Here is a 23,935-nt window from a genome sequence, read left to right on the forward strand (position 1 = left end):
ATTGAGCTGGGATCCTCTCACAGTGTACTGGTCTCTTTTTGATTCCTTGGACACTCCAAACTCTCTTCAGCCTCGGAGCTTTTGCATCCGCTATTCCTTGTGGCTGGCATGTTCTATCCCTACCTCTTTGCACATCTTCCCTTTCTCATTTTTAAGATCTCAATGTAAATGTTATTTCCTCATAGGCTTATCTTGATAACTTCATTTAAAATATCCACTGATTTTTTATTATGTAATCCTATATAATTTCTTTTGTTTCACTTTCCACAATCTTCTTTTTGTATTTTCTTATGCCCTACTGTAAAATATAAGTTCCTTGAGGACAGAGACCATATCTGTTTCTTATTTATCATGGAAAATGATAAAGTATGTCCCAGTGCCTAGGACACAATTCACTAAGAGCCTAGAATAGTGCCTGTTATATAAAATATAATAAATATTTTTGAATAGATTTTTTGATGGGGAGCTTCAGGAAAAGCAACACAGAGGAGATGACATTGAATTCAATCTTGAAAATGATGTGGTTATTCAGATATAAGTTGTTAGATTTTGGTTACAATTTTATTTTGGCTATCTGTTAGTAACATGGCCTGAGTAATCATTGTAGACAAAACAGTTTGATCGCAAGGTCATGCAGGAAATCATCAACTGGGATCACTTGGAGTCTAGCAGTTTTGTCCTGTTATCAAACTTTCCTTCTCTGTTCAGAGTTAAAAGCATAATAGAATAAGACTTTAAAAGTAACAGCAGGGCTGGGGTTGTAGCTCCGTGGTAGAGCACTTGCCTAGCATGTGTAAGGCACTGAGTTTGACCCTTAGCACCACATAAAAATAAACAAATAAAATAAAGTCATTCTGTCCATTTACTACTACAAAATTTTTTTAAAGTAATGGCAATAACTAAAATGAATCTTGGTAATTATAATTAATAACAATATTTAGATGCTTTAAGACATATTTATATATTCACTACTTATTGCAGATTATTTACTAAGCATTGTGCTTAGAACCTGGGTTCAGAAAAACATTTAGGGAAAATACTTATCCTGTATGTAAGATTGATGCCAATTTGGGAGACTGAAATTTTCCACTATTCTCTCCTAAGGCAAAATTCTTTGCTTGACCACCATTTCCATTTCTTATAGGGGTAAATATGGGACACGGTACACAGCCCAGGTCTTCTATGCTCAATTCAAAAACCAATTATTCCAAGTTCTGGCACTTTGAGTAGAATCACATGATAGATTTTATATATATTTATGTATATTTATATATATATATATATATATATATATATATATATATATATGGTTTAAAAACATAAAGACAAGTCATTCTGCCAAAAAGTCATATTATTGTCACAAATACTTCAGTATCATAGGAAAATTAAAATTCTGGTTACAAACATAAAATGCCCAATAAATAAGACTAGAAGATAACTCTAAAATTTAAATATTTTTGAGTTTAGAATTTGCCTCATGAAATACTTATCTCTTTCATGTTGTTAAGTTCAAACAACTAAGGAGTTGGACTTCCTGTGTGGTCTTTTTTAAACATCTACCCTGATTGTTCGGTGGAATTTTGAATATTTCAAGGAATTCATTTGAACTAGAATATGTATATTTATTTTCACAATTTATCTACTGCTTATAGCAGTTATGGGATGGATCAGTTAATAGATCTAAATTTGAATATAAAGCTGATGCTGTTTGAAAGTTCTGAAAATATGAGCTCTGTTTGTGGGATAAAGAAGCCCATACTTTCTCCTGTGGTTCCTATGTCAATATGTCAAGATACCACAGCGCATCCCACTGCCAAAACAGAAACTTTGAGGTCATAGCAATGGCTCAGCTCACAGGTAATTATTTCCAGGAAGCCTCTCCTAGCCCTAGGCTGTTATGTTAGGTTACCATACTAAACAGAATGACACTGTAGTATAATTTCTCCTTTACTGTAAGTTTCTTTTTTTTTACTTTTTTAAATAATTTTTTATTGTTGGTTGTTCAACACATTACATAGTTCTTGATATATCATATTTCACACTTTGATTCAAGTGGGTTATGAACTCCCATTTTTACCCCGTATACAGATTGCAGAATCATATCAGTTACATATCCATTGATTTACATGTTGCCATACTAGTGTCTGTTGTATTCTGCTGCCTTTCCTATCCTCTACTATCCCCCCTCCCCTCCCCTCCCCTCCCCTCTTCTCTCTCTACCCGCTCTACTGTCATTCATTTCTCCCCCTTGTATTATTTTTCCCTTTCCCCTCACTTCCTCTTGTATGTAATTTTGTATAACCCTGAGGGTCTCCTTTCATTTCCATGCAATTTCCCTTCTCTCTCCCTTTCCCTCCCACCTCTCATCCCTGTTTAATGTTAATCTTCTTCTCATGCTCCTCATCCCTACTCTGTTCTTAGTTACTCTCCTTATATCAAAGAAGACATTTGGCATTTGTTTTTTAGGGATTGGCTAGCTTCACTTAGCATAATCTGCTCTAATGCCATCCATTTCCCTGCAAATTCTATGATTTTGTCATTTTTTAATGCACAGTAATACTCCATTGTGTATAAATGCCACATTTTTTTTTATCCATTCGTCTATTGAAGGGCATCTAGGTTGGTTCCACAGTCTTGATATTGTGAATTGTGCTGCTATGAACATCGATGTAGCAGTGTCCCTGTAGCATGCTCTTTTTAGGTCTTTAGGGAATAGACCGAGAAGGGGAATAGCTGGGTCAAATGGTGGTTCCATTCCCAGCTTTCCAAGAAATCTCCATACTGCTTTCCAAATTAGCTGTACCAATTTGCAGTCCCACCAGCAATGTACAAGTGTACCCTTTTCCCCACATCCTCGCCAGCACTTGTTGTTGTTTGACTTCATAATGGCTGCCAATCTTACTGGAGTGAGATGGTATCTTAGGGTAGTTTTGATTTGCATTTCTCTGACTGCTAGAGATGGTGAGCATTTTTTCATGTACTTGTTGATTGATTGTATGTCCTCCTCTGAGAAGTGTCTGTTCAGGTCCTTGGCCCATTTGTTGATTGGGTTATTTGTTATCTTATTGTCTAATTTTTTGAGTTCTTTGTATACTCTGGATATTAGGGCTCTATCTGAAGTGTGAGGAGTAAAGATTTGTTCCCAGGATGTAGGCTCCCTATTTACCTCTCTTATTGTTTCTTTTGCTGAGAAAAAACTTTTTAGTTTGAGTAAGTCCCATTTGTTGATTCTAGTTATTAACTTTTGTGCTATGGGTGTCCTATTGAGGAATTTGGAGCCTGACCCCACAGTATGTAGATCGTAGCCAACTTTTTCTTCTATCAGACGGCGTGTCTCTGATTTGATATCAAGCTCCTTGATCCATTTTGAATTAACTTTTGTGCATGGCGAGAGAAAGGGATTCAGTTTCATTTTGTTGCATATGGATTTCCAGTTTTCCCAGCACCATTTGTTGAAGATGCTATCCTTCCTCCATTGCATGCTTTTAGCCCCTTTATCAAATATAAGATAGTTGTAGTTTTGTGGATTGGTTTCTGTGTCCTCTATTCTGTACCATTGGTCCACCCACCTGTTTTGGTACCAGTACCATGCTGTTTTTGTTACTATTGCTCTGTAGTATAGTTTGAAGTCTGGTATCGCTATACCGCCTGATTCACACTTCCTGCTTAGCATTGTTTTTGCTATTCTGGGTCTTTTATTTTTCCATATGAATTTCATGATTGCTTTCTCTATTTCTACAAGAAATGCCGTTGGGATTTTGATTGGCATTGCATTAAACCTATAGAGAACTTTTGGTAATATCGCCATTTTGATGATGTTAGTTCTGCCTATCCATGAACAGGGTATATTTTTCCATCTTCTAAGATCTTCTTCTATTTCTCTCTTTAGGGTTCTGTAGTTTTCATTGTATAAGTCTTTCACCTCTTTTGTTAGGTTGATTCCCAAGTATTTTATTTTTTTTGAAGATATTGTGAATGGAGTGGTTGTCCTCATTTCCATTTCAGAGGATTTGTCGCTGATATACAGGAATGCCTTTGATTTATGCGTGTTGATTTTATAGCCTGCCACTTTGCTGAATTCATTTATTAGCTCTAATAATTTCTTTGTAGACCCTTTTGGGTCTGCTAGGTATAGAATCATGTCACCTGCAAATAGTGATAATTTAAGTTCTTCTTTTCCTATTTTTATGCCTTTAATTTCTTTCGTCTGTCTAATTGCTCTGGCCAGTGTTTCGAGAACTATGTTGAACAGAAGTGGTGAGAGAGGGCATCCCTGTCTTGTTCCAGATTTTAGAGAGAATGCCTTCAATTTTTCTCCATTCAGAATGATGCTAGCCTGAGGCTTAGCATAGATTGCTTTTACAATATTGAGGTATGTTCCTGTTATCCCTAGTTTTTCTAGAGTTTTGAACATAAAGGGATGCTGTACTTTGTCGAATGCTTTTTCCACATCTATCGAGATGATCATATGGTTCTTATTTTTAAGTCTATTGATGTGGTGAATAACATTTATTGATTTCCGTATATTGAACCAGCCTTGCATCCCAGGGATGAATCCTACTTGATCATGGTGCACAATTTTTTTGATATGTTTTTGTATCCGATTCGCCAGAATTTTATTGAGGATTTTTGCATCTAGGTTCATTAGAGATATTGGTCTGTAGTTTTCTTTCTTTGAAGTGTCTTTGTCTGGTTTAGGTATCAGGGTGATGTTGGCCTCGTAGAATGAATTTGGAAGTTCTCCCTCTTTTTCTATTTCCTGAAGTAGCTTGAAAAGTATTGGTATTAGTTCCTCTTTAAAGGTTTTGTAAAACTCTGCTGTATACCCATCCGGTCCTGGGCTTTTCTTAGTTGGTAGTCTTTTGATGGTTTCTTCTATTTCCTCAATTGATATTGGTCTGTTTAGGTTGTCTATATCCTCCTGACTCAATCTGGGCAGATCATATGACTTAAGAAATTTATCGATGCCTTCACTATCTTCTAATTTATTGGAGTATAAGGATTCAAAATAATTTCTGATTATCTTCTGTATTTCTGAAGTGTCTGTTGTGATATTGCCTTTTTCATCCTGTATGCTAGTAATTTGAGTTCTCTCTCTTCTTCTCTTCGTTAGCATGGCTAAGGGTCTGTCGATTTTATTTATTTTTTCAAAGAACCAACTTTTAGTTTTGTCAATTTTTTCAATTGTTTCTTTTGTTTCGATTTCATTAATTTCAGCTCTGATTTTAATTATTTCTTGCCTTCTACTTCTTTTGCTGTTGTTTTGCTCTTCTTTTTCTAGGATTTTGAGATGAAGTATGAGATCATTTATTTGTTGGTTTTTTCTTTTTTTAAGGAATGAACTCCAAGCAATGAATTTTCCTCTTAGAACTGCTTTCAATGTGTCCCATAGATTCCGATATGTTGTGTCTGTGTTTTCATTTATCTCTAAGAATTTTTTAATTTCCTCCTTGATGTCTTCTATAACCCATTGATCATTCAGTAACCTATTGTTCATTCTCCAAGTGATGCATGATTTTTCCTTCCTTCTTTTATCGTTGATTTTCAGTTTCATTCCATTATGATCAGATAAGATGCATGGTATTATCTCTACTCCTTTATATTGTCTAAGAGTTGCCCTGTGACATAATATATGATCTATTTTTGAGAAGGATCCATGTGCTGCTGAGAAAAAAGTGTAACTGCTTGATGTTGGGTGGTATATTCTATATATGTCAATTTAAGTCTAGGTTATTAATTGTGTTATTGAGTTCTATAGTTTCCTTATTCAACTTTTGTTTGGAAGATCTGTCCAGTGGTGAGAGAGGTGTGTTGAAGTCTCCCATGATTATTGTATGGTGGTCTATTAGACTCTTGAACTTGAGAAGAGTTTGTTTGATGAACATAGCTGCACCATTGTTTGGGGCATATATATTTATGATTGTTATGTCTTGTTGGTGTATGGTTCCCTTGAGCAGTATGTAGTGTCCCTCTTTATCCCTTTTAATTAACTTTGGCTTGAAATCTATTTTATTTGATATGAGTATGGACACTCCTGCTTGATTCCGAAGTCCATATGAGTGATATGATTTTTCCCAACCTTTCACCTTCAGCCTATGTATGTCTTTTCCTATCAAATGCGTCTCCTGTAGGAAGCATATTGTTGGGTCTTGTTTTGTGATCCATTCTACTAGCCTGTGTCTCTTAATTGGTGAGTTTAAGCCATTAACATTTAGGGTCATTATTGAGATATGGGTTGTTTTTCCAGCCATATTTGTTTATTTCTGTTACTAAACATGGTTTGTTTTCCTCTTTGATTATTCCCCCCCCCTTTACTGTCCTACCTCCCACTGTTGGTTTTCATTGTTATTTTCCATTTCCTCTTCCTGTAATGTTTTGCCGAGGATGTTTTGAAGAGATGGTTTTCTAGCTGCAAATTCTTTTGACTTTTGTTTATTGTGGAAGGTTTTAATTTCATCTTCCATCCTGAAGCTTAATTTCGCTGGATACACAATTCTTGGTTGGAACCCATTTTCTTTCAGTGTTTGAAATATGTTATTCCAGGATCTTCTAGCTTTCAGAGTCTGTGTTGAAAGATCAGCTGTTATCCTGATTGGTTTACCGCTGAATGTAATCTGCTTCCTTTCTCTTGTAGCTTTTAAAATTCTCTCCTTATTCTGTATGTTGGGCATCTTCATTATAATGTGTCTAGGTGTGGATCTCATGATTTTGCACATTCGACGTCCTGTAGGCTTCTAGAATTTGGGATTCTGTCTCATTCTTCAAGTCTGGGAAGTTTTCTCGTATTATTTCATTGAATAGATTGCTCATTCCTTTGGTTTGGACCTCTATACCTTCCTGTATCCCAATGTCTCTTAAGTTTGGTCTCTTTATGTTATCCCATATTTCTTGGATGTTCTGCTCATGGTTTCTTAACAGTCTTGCTGAGCTGTCTATGTTCTTTTCCAGTTGAAATACTTTGTCTTCATTGTCTGATGTTCTATCTTCTAAGTGTTCTACTCTGCTGGTAGTATTCTCAATTGAGTTTTTAAGTTGGTTTATTGCTTCCTGCATTTCTAGGATTTCTGTTTGTTTGTTTTTTATAACCTCTATCTCCCTGTATAGTTGATCTTTTGCTTCCTGGATTTGTTTAATTCATTGTCGAAGTGATCTTTCATTGTCTGATTTTGCTGTCTAATGTCTTCCTTGATACTCCAGATCATCTGAAGCATGTATATCCTGAATTCTTTATCTGACATTCCATCTGCTGCAGCTGTTTCCTCTTCTAAAGTTGAGTTGACCTGCATTGCTTGTGGTCCTTTCTTTCCTTGTCTTTTCATACTGCTTGCGTTTCTTTCTGCTTGGTGAAACTGTTGTGTTTTTGAAAATTTTTTCCCCCTATATATTTACATTGCTCTTGTATAGTTGAAAAGTCTCCCTTGCAGGGTCGGGCGGCGGTCTGCCTACTTTGCATGCGCGGGCGGCGGCTCTGCTCTGCCCCTCCACCAATTGGTGTGACATGTCTACCACGCCCGCGGACCCCTGGGCCTCTTCTGCCGGTTGGTCGTAGGTCTGCCTAGCTTGCAGGCGCAGGCGGCGGCTCTGCTCTGCCCCTACTCCAATTGGGGTGATGTGACTACCGCGCCGGCGGGCCGCTGGGCCTGTCCCGGGCGTGGGCGAAAGCTCTGCTCTGTCCCTACTCCAATTGGGGTGACTTGTGTACCACGCTGCCGCAGTCTGGCTGGGCACAATCAGGAGCCACTTGTCAAAAGAAATTAACTTTATTTTTAGAACCACACACGCCAAACAAAACAGCCTCTCAGGAAAAACCCTCAGAGCCTCAACTGCCACCACCAGCTTTCCACAAGCCTCTCTCTCCCACACCAGCTTCTCCCCACCTCCCACAATCCTCCTGCTCTTGAGGCCGATTGGCTGGGTCACGTGGGCGGAGCCAAAAAAGTCCCCCAAAGAGCAGCTCCGTGGTCTGAAAGGGCAGGGAAACAGCCCAGTGAGCATCACCGCAGAGGAGCCAATCAGCTAGATGTTGCTGGGGCCGATGTGAGCCAATCATCAGCCGGCAGCTGGAAGTTGCCGCCTCCGCCAGAGCAGTACTAACTCAAGAGATGGGAGTTCAAATCATTCCCACAGGGGTGAAAGGACCTCTTCCCAAAGGAACAGTAGGCTTATTATTGGGACGCAGCTCTTCTACTCTAAAAGGACTTATAAGTCCTGGGGTAATTGATCCCGATTATGAAGGTGAAATAAAAAATTATAGCCATTCTCCAAAGGGTATATCAGTAATTTCACCAGGAGATAGAATAGCACAGTTACTAATAATACCCAGCCTACATGATAAATTTTCCAGTCGTACTGTAGAAAGAGGTTCCAAGGGATTAGGCTCCACAAGTGTAGATTGGGCTATGCTTTCTTTAAATTTAGATTCTCGCCCCATGCTAAAACTAAATATTCAAGGACCTGAATTTAATGGGCTACTGGATACAGGTGGAGACCTTAGCATCATCTCTCGTCAAGAATGGCCAAAACATTGGCCATTACAACAAGCCACTCAAACGCTTCGAGGCCTAGGAGTGGCAACTAATCCCCATAGAAGTGCAATGGTATTAGATTGGAAGGATCCTGAAGGATGTGAAGGAACTATACAGCCATATGTATTGGATCATCTTCCCGTAAATTTATGGGGACGAGATGTCCTAGATCAATTAGGTTTGACATCAACAAATAACATCAACCAAAATGCACCCACTATTATGACTAGACAAGGTTTTAGGAAAGGAAAAAGATTAGAAAAACAAGAACAAGGTATAGCAGCACCAATACAAATAGATCAAGGAACAGACAGACATGGGTTGGATTTTCAGAAAGGGCCACTGAGACAATAAAAATTACTTGGAAATCAGAAAGACCAGTATGGGTTCCTCAGTGGCCCCTGACTAAAGAAAAGATACAAGCAGCCCATGACCAGGTCAAACAACAATTAGCAGAAGGACATATACAACCTTCTATATCTCCCCATAATACTCCCATTTTTGTCATCAAAAAGAAATCTGGTAAATGGAGATTATTGCAAGATTTAAGAGCCATTAATAATGAGATGGTTATTATGGGACCTGCTCAATCAGGGATTCCTCAGTTGTCTGCTTTGCCAAAAACCTGGTATGTTTTAGTTATAGATATTAAAGATTGTTTTTTTTCAATTCCAATTCATCCTGAGGATAGTCCACGTTTTGCATTTACTATCCCTGCACTGAATCATGAAGGTCCTGATCAGAGATATGAATGGAAAGTACTCCCTCAAGGGATGGCTAACAGCCCAACTATGTGTCAAATTTATGTTAACAAAGTAATCCAGCCACTTAGAAATCAAAATCCTGAACTACAAATATTTCACTATATGGATGATGTATTATTAGCACACAAAGATAAAAACACATTGCTAGAATGTTATGCCACACTTACAAACTTATTAAAAAATTATAATCTAGAGATAGCAATAGATAAAGTACAATTAAATTTTCCAATTAATTATTTAGGCGTTCTATTATCCTCAACCATGGTCCGTCCACCAAAAATTCAAATACGAGTAGATCAACTCAAATCACTTAATGACTTTCAAAAGTTATTAGGAGACATAAATTGGATAAGGCCTTATTTAGGTATACCAACAGGAGAGTTGGGACCTTTATTTGATATCCTAAAAGGTCCATCAGATCCAAATTCACCCCGAATGTTAACGCCTGAAGCAAGAAAGGCATTAAAAATCATTGAAACATATATGGAAAATATGCATTTGGATAGAATTGATATAAGTTTGCCTTTATTATTTATTGTACTACCAACAAAAAATATTCCTACAGGAGTATTTTGGCAAGAAGGTCCATTATTATGGATACATTTATCTTATTCTCCTAACACTATTCTTACTAGGTATCCTGAGGCTGTAGGACAATTAATACTCAAAGGAATAAAAGCAGCAAAGGGAGTGTTTGGAATTTCTCCCAATAAAATTATTACTCCATATACTATGAATCAAATTGATGAGTTAGCTAATGAGTTAAATACTTGGGCAATAATCATGTGCAAATCTAATGTTTCATTTGATAACCACTTACCATCTAATCCTTTATTGTCTTTTTGGTCATTGCATCCTGTAATTTTTCCAAAAATGACAAGAAAAACACCTATCATGAATGTTCCAAATATATTCACTGATGGGTCAAATAATGGTACAGCAGCAGTAGTTACCCCTGATCAAACTTTTACATTTTTAGTACCCAAACAATCAGCTCAAAAGATAGAGCTTAATGCAGTTTTACAAGCTTTTGTGATGTTTAAAGATTCTGTATTTAATTTATTTTCTGATAGTCAGTATGTAGTTAATGCTATAGTATCTCTTGAAGATGCTGGTAAGATTTCCCCTTCTTCTACTGTTTTCTCTTTGCTTTCCACTATACAAAGTCTAATCTGGGACAGAAAAGATCCATTCTTTATAGGACATATCAGGGCACATACAGGATTGCCTGGAGCCCTTAGTTTGGGCAATGATTTAGCAGATAAAACTACACATGACATACATATTTTCTCTACACTAGAAGAAGCTATAAATTTTCATAAAAAGTTCCATGTCAATGCTAATACTTTACAAAAGCGTTTTAAAATGACTAAGGAACAAGCTAGACAAATAATAAAACAATGTCAAAATTGTGTGACCTTTTTACCACAAGTTAATCTTGGAGTCAATCCTAGAGGATTGATACCTAACCATATTTGGCAGATGGACGTCACACACTTGCCAGAATTTGGAAAATTAAAATATTTGCATGTTACAGTTGATACTTCTTCTGGATTTTTGATGGGCTCCCTTCATGCCGGAGAAAAAACTAAAGATGTTATAGCTCATTGCTTACAAAATTTTGCCACTGTGGGTGTTCCAAAACAGTTAAAAACAGATAATGCCCCTGGTTATACTTCTACCTCTTTTAAACAATTTTGCTCAACATTTGGCATTACTCATATAACAGGAATCCCATACAATCCACAGGGACAAGGCATAGTTGAAAGAGCTCATCAAACTATTAAAATGTACTTATTAAAGCAAAAAGATGGAATTGGGAAGGGGTATATATTCCCCAAAGATAAACTTAAAATAACCCTTTTTACTCTAAACTTTTAAAATTTGGATTCATCAGGACTTAGTGCTGCGGAAAGGCATATGTGTCCAAAAAATGTACATAAGCCCAAGGTACTTTGGAAGGATATTCTAACAGGACAATGGAAAGGTCCTAACCCAGTAATTGTCTGGAGTCGGGGGTCTGTTTGTGTGTTTCCACAGGGAGAACAGCAGCCGATTTGGATTCCAGAGAGATTAACCAAGGTCCTGACCCAGTGATTGTCTAGAGTCGGGGGTCTGTTTATGTGTTTCCACAGGGAGAACAGCAGCCGATTTGGATTCCAGAAAGATTAACTAAAGCGATTTCTACAGACCAAAAAGAAGATGATTTGGCTCAAATCCATAACAATTGATATCCAAAACTCCAGTTTGGCTATTCTTACATCTGCAACAGAACCAGGATGCTTTTTTCAATATCTATTTTATTATTGCCCTTTGCCATATTATGAAGTTCTATTTTGTTTTTTGAGCTCATACAGACCTAGGTTAATGTTTTGCTGATCAGTTCTATTTTTTGACTATAGAGTTTTTAAACATTGCAATGGAGATTTCACCTGTAAAAAGTTATAAGGCCTTTACTATAATGTTATGTGTTGTATGTATTCTATTATGTGTGCACACTTGTGTTTTGTGTTATATGTTTGAATGTACGTATGTCCATATATCATATATGATGAGCGCTCATGATTAAATGGATCCAAATATTTTTTTTTTCACGTGATTTATATGGTTTAATTTAAATTGGGTAAACAACTGTTGAGGATTGTTTTAATATGTAAACAAAAAAGAAGGTTAACAGATCTGTTTGTTTACTTTCACCTTTCCTTTTCATTATATTTAATAATTCTCTTAAAGATAATGTAAATTGTTAAGAAAATTGTTTTCTTTTAGTGCCTTCTGTAATGTTACATAATTTTTTCTTTAGCCATTATTGCCAGAATTCCTATCTTCATCCCAGTGCTGGTGAAGTCAAAGATAAAACCAATCTACAGCTTCTACAATAGCCATCACTGAACTGCTTGCAGAACTTGCCTGGACACATTGTGAGCTCACCTGTATGCATTGTGAACTATCTGTTGGTGCAGCGACTTGTGGTAGTGTTGGGGTATTTTTGCTGATGATGTCATTGGTGGTACAATTTTTCCAAAAGGAGCCATCAATTGGCTTGGTGTATCTTCCTCCCTTCTGCTTGTCATGATTGTCCAGCTAAAATTTGGGGGCCAACAGAGGTGAGGCAAAGAACCTCACCCCCCCGCTGGTACAAAGACCTCTCCACAGGTGTGGCTGTATACTGGACCGGTAGTCAGTGACGGGTAAGATCCAATTGCAATGGTACCAACCTAAGGACCATATGTACTATTGGACAACCTAAGGCAGGCACGGTCCCTAAGCCACATGCTTGTTGTTTAAACAGAGAGGGGGAGATGTTGAGAGCCACAGCTGAAAGGGCCCCAGCAAACTTCCAGCTGCCAGCAAACTTCCAGCTGCCGGCTGATGATTGGCTCACAGCGGCCCCAGCAACATCTAACTGATTGGCTCCTCTGCGGTGATGCTCATTGGGCTGTTTCCCTGCCCTTTCAGACCACGGAGCTGCTCATTGGGGGACTTTTTTGGCTCCGCCCACGTGACCCAGCCAATCGGCCTCAAGAGCAGGAGGATTGTGGGAGGTGGGGAGAAGCTGGTGTGGGAGAGAGAGGCTTGTGGAAAGCCGGTGGTGGCAGTTGAGGCTCTGAGGGTTTTTCCTGAGAGGCTGTTTTGTTTGGCGTGTGTGGTTCTAAAAATAAAGTTAATTTCTTTTGACAAGTGGCTCCTGATTGTGCCCAGCCAGACTGCGGCACCACGCTGGCAGGCCACCGGGCCTGATCCGCCGGTCGGTTGCAGGTCTGCCTACCTTGCAGGCGCGGGCGGTGGCTCTGCTCTGCCCCTCCTCCAATTGGTGTGACTTGTCTACCACACCGCTGGGCCTGTTCCGGGCGTGGGCGAAGGCTCTGCTCTGCTCCTACTCCAATTGGGGTGACGTGCCTACCACCCCGGCCGGCCGCTGGGCCTGTTCCACCGGTCGGTCGCAGGTCTGCATACCTTGCGGGCATGGGCAGCGGCTCTGCTCTGCCCCTACTCCAAATGGGGTGACGTGTCTGTCGTGCCGGCAGGCCACTGGGCCTGTTCCGCTGGTCGGTCACAGGTCTGCCTACCTTTTGGGCGTGGGTGGCGACTCTGCTCTGCCCCTACTCCAATTGGGGTGTCGTGACTACCACGCCAGTAGGCCGCTGGGCCTGATCCGCCGGTCCTTCGCAGGTCTGCCTACCTTTCAGGCGTGGGCGGCAGCTCTGCCCTGCCCCTCCTACCACGCCGGCGGACCTCTGGGCCTGTTCTTCGGGTCGGTCGCAGGTCTGCCTACCTTGCGGGCGCAGGTGGCAGCTCTGCTCTGCCCCTACTCCAATTGGGGTTACGTGACTACCACACCAGCGGGCCGCTGGGCCTGATCCGGGCGCGGGCGAAGGCTCTGCTCTGCCCCTACTCCAGTTGGGGTGACGTGTGTACCACGCTGGCAGGCCGCTGGGCCTGATCCGCCGGTCTGTCGCAGTTCTGCCTACCTTGCAGGCGTGGGCGGCGGCTCTGCCCTGCCCCTCCTACCACGCCCGCGGACCACTGGGCCTGTTCTGCCGGTCGGTCACAGGTCTGCCTACCTTGCAGGTGCGGGTGGCAGCTCTGCTCTGCCCCTACTCCAATTGGGGTCACGCCGGCCAGCCGCTGGGCCTGTTCCGGGCACGGGCGGCAGCTCTGCTCTGCCCCTCTGGCTTGATGACAAAGTGAGAGAGACTCGGGTGTTTGTGACTCACTTTCTTTACCAGGAGACCAACTGTTTCTGTTGCCGCTGGTATCGATGAAGTTCTCTCCTCCGCTGCTTTCTGATGACATCAGATCTCTGCCATGTTGGTATCCCATGCGAATGGCAGCATTTCGTTCCCTTTGCCGGGTGACCAAAGCAACGGGTGAGTCCTGACCGGCCCTCACAAGCCCCATCTCAGTCCTGTTGCTACTGCCTATGAAGGCTCGGTTGGTATTTACCTCCACAGTATTCAGCAGGACCCGGACCAAGAAGCAGTTTCCGCGGATTCTTTAGCCCTGGGCCAGAGCAGTTCCGGGAGCCGGAATTTGGCCGCTCTGTGCTCGGTGTATGTTCTGATAGGAGCAGGCTCCAAGAAGCAGTTTCCACGGGTTAATTAGCACTGAGCCTGAGTAATTTGTCTGCGAGCTGCAGGCGAATGGCAGCCTGAAATTACCTGTTCTATGGCTGAATGAGCTGCGATCAGTCGAAAACAGGGATGGTGATTTCAGCTCTCCAAGATGGTGGCCGCTGGCTTCTACTGTAAGTTTCTTGAGGCCTGGAACTGAATCATTCCTTCCTCTGTGGTACAGTGCCTGATACATATGTAGGCACCCAATACATATTCAAATAAATGAGTAACTGAATGAATGAGAAAAATATGATATAACATGGCACAAATATAGCTAGTACAAATTAGAACAAATTCAACACCCAGGATACTTCTTCAAATAGGAGCAACCAGGAGAACACTCAGGTGTAGTCACAGTTACTAGAAGTTCATTCATTGGGAGATCAAAGTTAAGGGCAAGAAATATAGTCTAGAAGGAAAAGTTTCATGGATACATGATGCAGACAGGAAAAAGCATATAATTTCTTCTCAGAGAAAGTTTTATTCTATTGGTAAAAGATGGAAGAATTTGGATATGGAGAAGAAAACCAGGTAATAGAACAGAATTATACAAATAAATGCATTAAAAAGTAGAGATTTATAAGATAGTTTTAAAACGGATCCAAACTAGATTTTAAAAGTGATAGATTTTATATATATTTCAAAACATACTTTTCTATTACCATTTCATGTAAATATTTTAAAATTAATTTTTCTTTATACTACCTTTATATGTATAATTTGGTTGTCCACTGCTGTGAGGTGATTAAGATTCTCCAGTATTTCTAAGTCTCTTATGTCATCAATATTATTGTTGCTGATATTCAGTATGGAGAGGGATTTCTATAAGAAAAATAACTAAATTAGCATTAGTAAATAGTTTAAATACTATACATAGGAACGAGAAATCCTAATTCTTAAAAGTTTTTAAAGATTTATCAGGTTGTTTTGCTTTTTATGCAAGAAAATAAAAATCATGGAGATTTTGTTTTAATGCTGTATTTTTTTCAGATGGAACTTTCAGAACTTAGTATGTGATGTAAATTTGGGTTCTGCCTGTAGTTTCTCCATAAGTCTTATTTTCCTCTTCCATAAAATAAGATTAATATACAGAATAAAGAAGTCAAGAATAAAAAAAGAAAAATATGCCCTCCAAACACAATGTTAAAAATATAAAAATACTTATTGCAATTTAAACAAATTATATTTTGTGCTAAATACCACTAAGATTTGTGCTTTACATAGGAAGAGATAATTTTTATCTTTGTTTTTCTGAAGAGGAAGCATAACCAAGCATGAACAAATATCTGGCTTTTATATTTGTATTTGCCTTTCTATAGTGGTTTCTCTTTCCTGTCCATATATTCAAAAGCCACTTGAAATAGTAATAACCTAATTAGTAAGAATCATGATATTAGCTATTAATGAGGATATAAATATACAATATGGCAACACTAAATTAAAGTCATCTTAATTCTGAGGCACAGAAATCTCTACCAAGATTGAGTCCACCACTAAGGATCTACACATACCAACTTTTAGAAAATATATTTCCTGATAAATTTAAAGACCTGAAATAAAACTGAAAAAAATTATGCCTCATATTTAGAATTTCAGATCTGCTTGAATTTATGTAAAAATTGAGCTAGCAAAAATGTTCAGTGGTATTTTCCAGTAAAAGTAGCCATCCCCACAGTGTGGTCAGTCTAATTGGATCAGATGAGGTTGAGCGGTGGTTGTTGACAGCTGATTATGAGGAGATGGGATAGAAACTAGTTAATTTTTCTGCATTGTTTAAAAGCTGCCAAATAATTGTACATTCCTTTTTCCTTAGGCTTTTCCCTAAAATTTAAAATTTTAAGCCACAGGAATCACCAAGGCCCAAATTATGAATGAATTAACATCTGTATTAGAACTTAAATAACCTTACATAACCTTTTCATATCCTAAACTTACATAACCTTTTCATATCCATTTACTCTAAGAGTTGGGCACTAGTATGTATAGTATTATGATTCTGAGACATTATGTGGGAAAATCAGCTTCAGTCCTCAAGCAGACAACCAGTCACACAAACAGAAAGAGCATGTACAGTGTCCAAATTTCCCTCCCATGTTCCTGTTTCATTATAACTTGTTAACCACTATATTCTTTGTCAAAATATTCAAGTATGGCCTTACTGCCAGAGAACGAAGAGTTCTTGGATCAAATAGAAGCTTTTCTCCAAGGGGAAGCTTCTGACTCTCAACATGAAGTTCCCTTAGTTCTTCCAATCCTTCCAAACCTTCTATGACAGCAATGTAATTGCCTCCCAGATATCTGAAACATAGACATAATTCTAAATAGACTTTGAGAATGCCATGGTCTTTATACATGATAAAAGTGTAAGACATCATTCAACTGTGTGAAAACTATATACAGAGAATACTGTGTTTATATTGAATCTATGAAAGGTTTATCTAAATAACAATAAATTATATTCTTACACTTAAATTAGTCTAAAAATACATTTTTAGTTTTTCTAAAAGTGAGTATTGAAACAGTCCATAGTAAACTATCTACCAGGTCTTTTCATGTGTTAGGGTATAGAGAGTCACCTGGGTTGTAGGTTTAAAAATGAAGATTTTTGGGCTTAACTCCCAGAAATTCTAGCTATCTAGGTTGGAACACAGTAATCTGCATTTTTAATGAGCATTCACCATCCCACTCTTATTGACCCCATTACAAAGCCATTGGTTCCTTTTTGTGAATTTGGATCTTATAGGTAGTAAATGCCTTTTTACAATGAAATATATGTGAACATGATCAATTTTATGACCTTGACCTTTTGAGATGTGATTCTGAAAGGCACAGAACTTATCTGGGCTCCATGGAAACTTTTTTCACTAGTTAAGTCACATGAGGATGTTTTAGGTGTCCCTATAAGCTCACAATACAACTTACCCCACCAAAAAAGAAAGGTTTATCAAGCTTAGTAAAACAAAGATTGTTGAGTATTACCTGTGAAACAGCTTATTTCATATGAATAATAGTATATAAGAAAATAAAAATCGAGGCCTGTTCCACAAAACATATGTGAGAATCAGATTCAATTACATATTAAATTTACTTGTGAAACTTAATGCAGAAAATGGAAATGCCTGCCTGCATAAAATATATACTGTAAGGATGACAAGCAGTTAACATTATTAAAAAAATAAAAGCACTTACAGTTTTTCCAGTTTCTTTAATGATCTGAGGTTCTCTATATATGAAATACAATTGTTTTGTAGGTATAAATGGGTCAGATTTGTGGCATAGTTCAGGTTAGTGATTTCACTAATACGATTATCATATAAATATAAAACGCTAAGATTTTTGCAAAAAGAGAGGTCTTCCTAAAAGGAAAACAACAATCAGTTAATTTCCTAAAATCTTAGAATTTTGTTTTTCATATGAACATTCTATAAATTTCCCTAGGGCTAATATAAAAGAAAGAAAAATGTTTCTCTATTCTTGGCAGTCAAAAATGAGACTAGAATGATTACAAAATAAGTTCTAGGATTTAACATTCTGTAATTATATCAGTAAAATTGTATTTGTTAAGATTTTTCCCAGTGCGAGCAATTTTCCTTGGAAGCAATTAGGGTCCTCTGAAGGTAGAAGCATTGAACAAATTATTTTTCCAACATTATAAAGCCAGGCTTGGGGCTGGGGTTGTGGCTCAGTGGTATAGTGATCGCCTAGCAAGTGCGGGGCCCTGGGTTCAATCCTCAGCACCACATAAAAATAAATAAATAAAGATATTGTGTCCAACTACAACTAAAAAATAAATTAAAAATAAATAAGTAAAATAAAGCCAGGCTTACTCTTTCTGTATGTTTGGAAGTAAACAGCTTATAATACTGAAAATCAGAAGTCATTCAATATTCAAGAATAATGGATTCATTAAAAATATAATAATACTATTGTAAAACCATTAAATACTCTTATTATTTCTATAGTAATATCTTAAAGATTTAATAATACATAATTAAATGTATTTATGACCCAGTTTTGGAAAAATATATTACTACATGTCTAGAAAAAACTGGAAGGACATCACCTAAGTATTAAAAATAAATATCTCTAAATGATAGGATTACATTCCTTCTTCTTATTTATATTTATTACAAAAATTTTTTTTTTCTGTGCTGGGGGATCAAATCCAGGCTTTGTGCATGCTAGGCACTCAACCACTGCATTATACTCCCAGTCCTGTTTAGTTTGTTTTGAGATAGGGTCTTACTAAGTTGCTGAGGCTGGCCTTGAACTTTTAATCTTCCTGCCTTTGCCTCCCAAGTGAATAAGATCATATATGCGTGGCACCACTTCCAGCTAAACACCAATTACTTCTGAGATAAGAAGAAAATTGAAGTTAATTTTAAAAGGCTGTTATTTCTTGGGTCTGGGGTTGTGACTCAGTACCAGAGCACTTACCTAGCACATGCAAAGCCCTGGGTTCGATCCTCAGCACCATATACAAATAAATTAAATAAAGGCTTTTTTTTTTTTTTTTTTTTTAAATAGACTGTTATTTCTTGAATGGTGGCAGAATTACCCTAGAGTAATTCTCCCTACAGGAGGGAGAGGGAAATTCGGCTCAAAAAACTTGTCAGTCTTCACTAACATCACATTTTGGGAACTTTTAAGTTTATAACTTCTTCTCATTTTATAACTTCTTCTCATTTAGATTACTTTTAACTAGTTGGCTTTCCTCCTGACAAAGATCATACAAGCTGGAGAAATATGTATAGACTGTTTTGAGGATAAAAGACCTTTAATAAGGGCTCTTTGGGACTTTCTGGAGAAAGCAGTTTTGTATGGTATGATAAGGTAGAGAGCTCTGAGCAACAAAAGAGAAACAGGAGGCTTGGGGCAGCTGAATCCTTGATGAGAAGGATCATCAGGGAACCATAAATAATAGAACATAGGAGTGGATTGTGGATCTACAAAAACAACCACAACAAAACATTTTTTTTCTTTTTCGATATTAGGCATTGAACTCAGGACCTTTCATGCTAGGCAAATGATCTACTGCTTTGCTATGCTTTCCCCACTCAATCAAAATATTTTTAACGGACAGTTTTTGCCTGGGGCTTTGGTATTTAATTTAGCCATTCATTAGACAAAGGTTTTAACATGAGTCAGGTATTATATTGGATAGGGGTTTAGAATGATGTGTGTAAAATAGACATGATCCTTGCCCTCATATAGTTTCTATGTTTCTGAGAAATTTTCTCTCATCTGTAGTCTTTAAGACATACTAGGGTCTACAGATACCAATACAAATGATCCCAAAGAGTTATTTCAGCCTTTTCAGTTTCCTAAATTAAAGCCAAGAAAGAATTACCTTAGCATGGAGAAAATGTAATTTCAGAACATATCCAAGTAAACATATTCTTGTCTGATAAAACTAAACCACTCTTGGGGCTGCAGTTGTGGCTCAGTGGTAGAGTGCTTGCCTAGCATGTGTGAGTCACTGGGTTCAATCCTCAGCACCACATAAAATAAATAAATAAAATAAAGGTGTTGTGTTCATCTACAACTAAAAAATATTTTTAAAAAACTAACCTAATCTAACACACACACACACCCAGTTAAATTATGTGCAAAAAAATTCAGGTGAACTTTTTTTGTGGGTGGTTGTTGCGTAGGATCCAACCGAGGGTCCTGGGCATGCTAAACATACACTCTTTACCACTGAGTTATATCCCTACCCCCACAGTTGAACATAGTCACATAGTTATTTTGTAACATTTTGATATGTAAAATATTATATTCCAAGGCTCTGAAATAATACAAAAACATCTCTGAAATTATTTTCAAATCCATAGAGTACTGTAGGGGAACAGTAACAATAATATCTAACATGCAATTCATGAAAATCACAATGGTACATTTTATAGAAAATAAGTTTGATATCACAAGGAGGAAATTAAAATGAAAACACACTATAAAGCTTACTGGTAGAAATACAGTTAATAAATTTAATTAATAATAGAGTTAATATGTTAGATATGCCCTCAGACCAATTTCTAAACTTTACATTGTTAATTATATAAAAATAAGAAATAATTTCAGAGTTCTTACAATTGCATCTATATTTTTGTCTGAAAAATTTATATGAGTTAATTTCTTCAGGCATTGTGCAACGGTTTCTTCTTTTCGGGGTTTAAGATTGCTGTTTTTGGCAATTAGTTCCAAGGTCAGTCGAACCATGATTTTTCTATAAACCAAACTCTCAGCAATAGCTCTGTTTTGATATCATGTCCAGAAGCAGGTTCAGATATTGTTTATTTCCAACTTTCTAAAAATTAAAGAAAAATGGAATATTATGATATCACATAGCAATTTAGGAAAGGTTATTTTGATTTAGTCTTTTTTTTTTTTTTTGCAGTACTAAGGATTGAACCTAGGAGCACTTCAGCACTGAGCTACATTCCTAGCTCTTTTAGGTTTTTTTTTGTTGTTGTTTTTCTTTTTTGAGACAGGCTCAATATGTTGCCCAGACTGATCATAAACATGTGATCTTCCTGCCTCAGCCTCCCAAATAGCTGAGATTACAATTGTTTGCTTCTGAGTCCGGCTTCTTTAATTTTCTTATATAAAACTATTTGATGAGTTAGTCCATAGACATTTTTATGAGCATTGAGGTATTTTCTAAGAGCATAAACTTAGATTTAAGATATCCAAATTATTTAAGTGCATAGTATTCATTTGTTTTTTACTTTTAAATCTTTTCCTCTCCTTGAGTAGTATTGAATTATTATTGTGGGCATCTTTTGAAGGATAATTTATTCTCTTTTGGAGTCAAAAAGGACCTCAAGGAATATTGTCTATTGTTCTCATGTCATAGAGGAAGAAATTTATCTGCAATTACTCAATCTAGAGGCAGTTGAGAATGGCATTAGATCTTCTGGCTCCTTTTCTCATAATAATCACAGTAAATCTATTTTCAAAATTTCAAAATCAGAACACATAAATTGAAAATCTTGAGTTATATAGAGGATAATGCTACAAAACACTTAAAAATGGAGGTAGCTTAGAAATTTTGCTGTTACTACAACTATAATCCTGAAAGAGGCAGCATAATGCAGTATTTCTAATCCAGATTGGCTGGTTCAGATTTTGGCTTCACTGATCACTGGGGTTAGGCAGTCTTAGGCGGTTATTTCAAATTTCTCATAAAATAAGGGGCTGGGTCTTGGCTCCTCAAAGCTTCCTGAGGCCCTGGGTTCCATCTCCAGCAGAGCCAAAATGAAAAAATAAGAAACAAAATAAGAAGCTTGATATTATAGCTTAGGTATATAAGAGGCTGAGGCAGGAAGATTGCTTGAGTTTAGGAGTTTGAAGCCAGACTGTTGAATATGCAAGAACCTGTCTCAAAAGAATAAATAAGAAAAATGGTATCTACTTCTGAGATGGGAGGATCCAACTCTACCCTAAGGAATACTGGCATATACCAGATACACTGGATCTAAATGTATTAAGTTTGCTAATATTTCATTTAGGATCTATTTTACCTATGCTTCTTTAGGGAATTTGGCTATTAATTTTTTTTAAAACTTTCATGGTTGGGTTTTTGTATCAAAGCTAACTAAAATAGTTGACCTAACAGTAAGTGCTAGATTGAGTTTACTGGAGAAGACTGACTTTATATTGAATTTTACTATAGTTTCTCTAAAGGATCAAGGTTTTTATTCTCTATGGGTGAATCATACCAAGAGAAGTTCTTCATAACCAGATCATCACTTACACAAACTTTTTCAAGCCAATGGATATAACTGCCATTTCTTATATTTCACCCAGTTTTGCTATTTTTGTTTTTATAAGTAATTTTTAGAACAAACACATTTCTATCTGATACTAATCTTCCTTTCATTGATTATATCTGTTGCAAGTATCTTTTTCCAGACCATGGCTAGTCTATTTGCTCCATCACTCTCTTTTTCTTTGAATTCTTTTTTTAATGGTATTTTCGAAAAACTAGAAACTTTTTTCTGTTTTTGAACATTAGCCAAGTGCATCATTTTCCTTTTGGCTCATGTTTTATGCTTTTTGTGTTTTACTTAGTAACTCCTTCCTTGATTTTAAAAGAATGACATAGCCGTGCACAATGGTGCAAGGCCTCTAATTCCAGAGACTCAGGAGACTAAGGCAAGGAGGATCAAAAGTTCAAAGTTTGCCTCAGCTACAAAGCAAAGTTCTGAGCAACATAGTGAGATCCTGTCTTCAAATAAAAAATAAAAAGGGTTAGGGATGTGGCTCCATGATTAAGCATCCCTGGGTTTAATCCCCAGTACCAAAAAAAAAAAAAAAAAAAAAAAAGAAAGTCATCATACTATAGTGATATATATGTTTTTAGCAGCACAGTTCACAATACCCAAATTATGGAACCAGCCTAAATTTCCATCAACAGATGAATGGATAAAGAAAATGGAAGATATATAAAACACACACACACACACACACACACACACACACACAATGGAGTTTTATTCAGCCATTAAGAAAAATGAGCCAGGCATGGTGGTGCACACCTGTAATCCCAACATTTTGGGAGGCTGACAGAAGAGGATCGCAGGTTCAAAGCCAGCCTCAGAAACAGCGAGGCGCTAAGCAACTCAGTGAGACCCTGTCTTTAAAGAAAATACAAAATAGGGCTGGGGATGTGGCTCAGTAGTTGAGTGTCCCAGAGTTCAATCCCCAGCATACACCTCCCCCTGCAAAAAAAAAAAAAAAAAAGAAAATGAAATTATGTTACTGCAGGAAAATGGATAGAACTTGAGGCCATTATGGTAAGCAAAATAAGCTATAAACTCAGAAGATCAAGAGTGAGAGTGTTTTCTCTCACATGTGGAAGCTACAGAGGAAAAAGGAAAAGAAAGGTGGGGGGTGCATAGGCAGGGATCTCATGAAAATCAAAAGGAAATCAGTAGAGGAAACAGACTGGGGGTGAGAGGTGCAGATGGAAGTACCATATTGTTATGTTGTGTGCATGTACAAATGTGAAACAAATAACCTGTCTTTACATACAACTGTAATGCACCAATAAAAAAATGTGGAAAGAAAAAAAGTGTGTGCACTTGTCTTATTGCTGAACTCAAAGGAAGTATTTACAACTTTTACCACTAAGTATACTATGTTTGCTGTGAGGTGTTTTTTTTTTTTTTTTTTTAGTAGCCAGCCATTCTCAGGTTAAGAAATTTCTTTTCTACTCACAGTTTATAATCATTTCTTTTAAAATCACTATTTGGGAGCTGGGGGTTTACCTCAGTGGTAGAGTACCTATTTAGTATGTGTGTGCAGCTCTGGGTTCAATCCCAAGCACCAATAAAGAAAAAACAAAAAATTCTTGAACGGATGTTGACTGTTGTGTGTGTGTGTGTGTGTGTGTGTGTGTGTATGCACATGTATTAGAATATGTGATGAAATACATTAATAGACTTTTTAATGTTAAAATGTTTTACATTCCAGGGATAGACCACACAGAATAGCATATACTAGATACACTGAATCTAAATGAATT

The 23,935-nt window shown here is 37.5% G+C and overlaps 1 protein-coding gene across 1 annotated transcript in view; it reads right to left on the bottom strand.

Annotated features, from left to right (window-relative positions):
- The window catches only part of Ppp1r42 (protein phosphatase 1 regulatory subunit 42), a 59,367-nt gene extending 38,675 nt beyond the window's left edge, over window positions 1-20,692 (bottom strand). The window contains exons 1-4 of the mRNA XM_027932869.2: window positions 20,497-20,692; window positions 17,596-17,762; window positions 16,566-16,704; window positions 15,112-15,228 (exon numbers count right to left, since the gene is read on the bottom strand). Of these exons, the coding sequence (XP_027788670.1) occupies window positions 15,112-15,228; window positions 16,566-16,704; window positions 17,596-17,762; window positions 20,497-20,625 (552 nt within the window). The 5' untranslated portion in view covers window positions 20,626-20,692. The remainder of the gene's footprint in view (window positions 1-15,111; window positions 15,229-16,565; window positions 16,705-17,595; window positions 17,763-20,496) is intronic.
- Window positions 20,693-23,935: the final 3,243 nt, after the last annotated feature.

The sequence above is a fragment of the Marmota flaviventris genome, chromosome 15, assembly GCF_047511675.1.
Source record: "Marmota flaviventris isolate mMarFla1 chromosome 15, mMarFla1.hap1, whole genome shotgun sequence".
Lineage (NCBI taxonomy): Eukaryota > Metazoa > Chordata > Mammalia > Rodentia > Sciuridae > Marmota > Marmota flaviventris.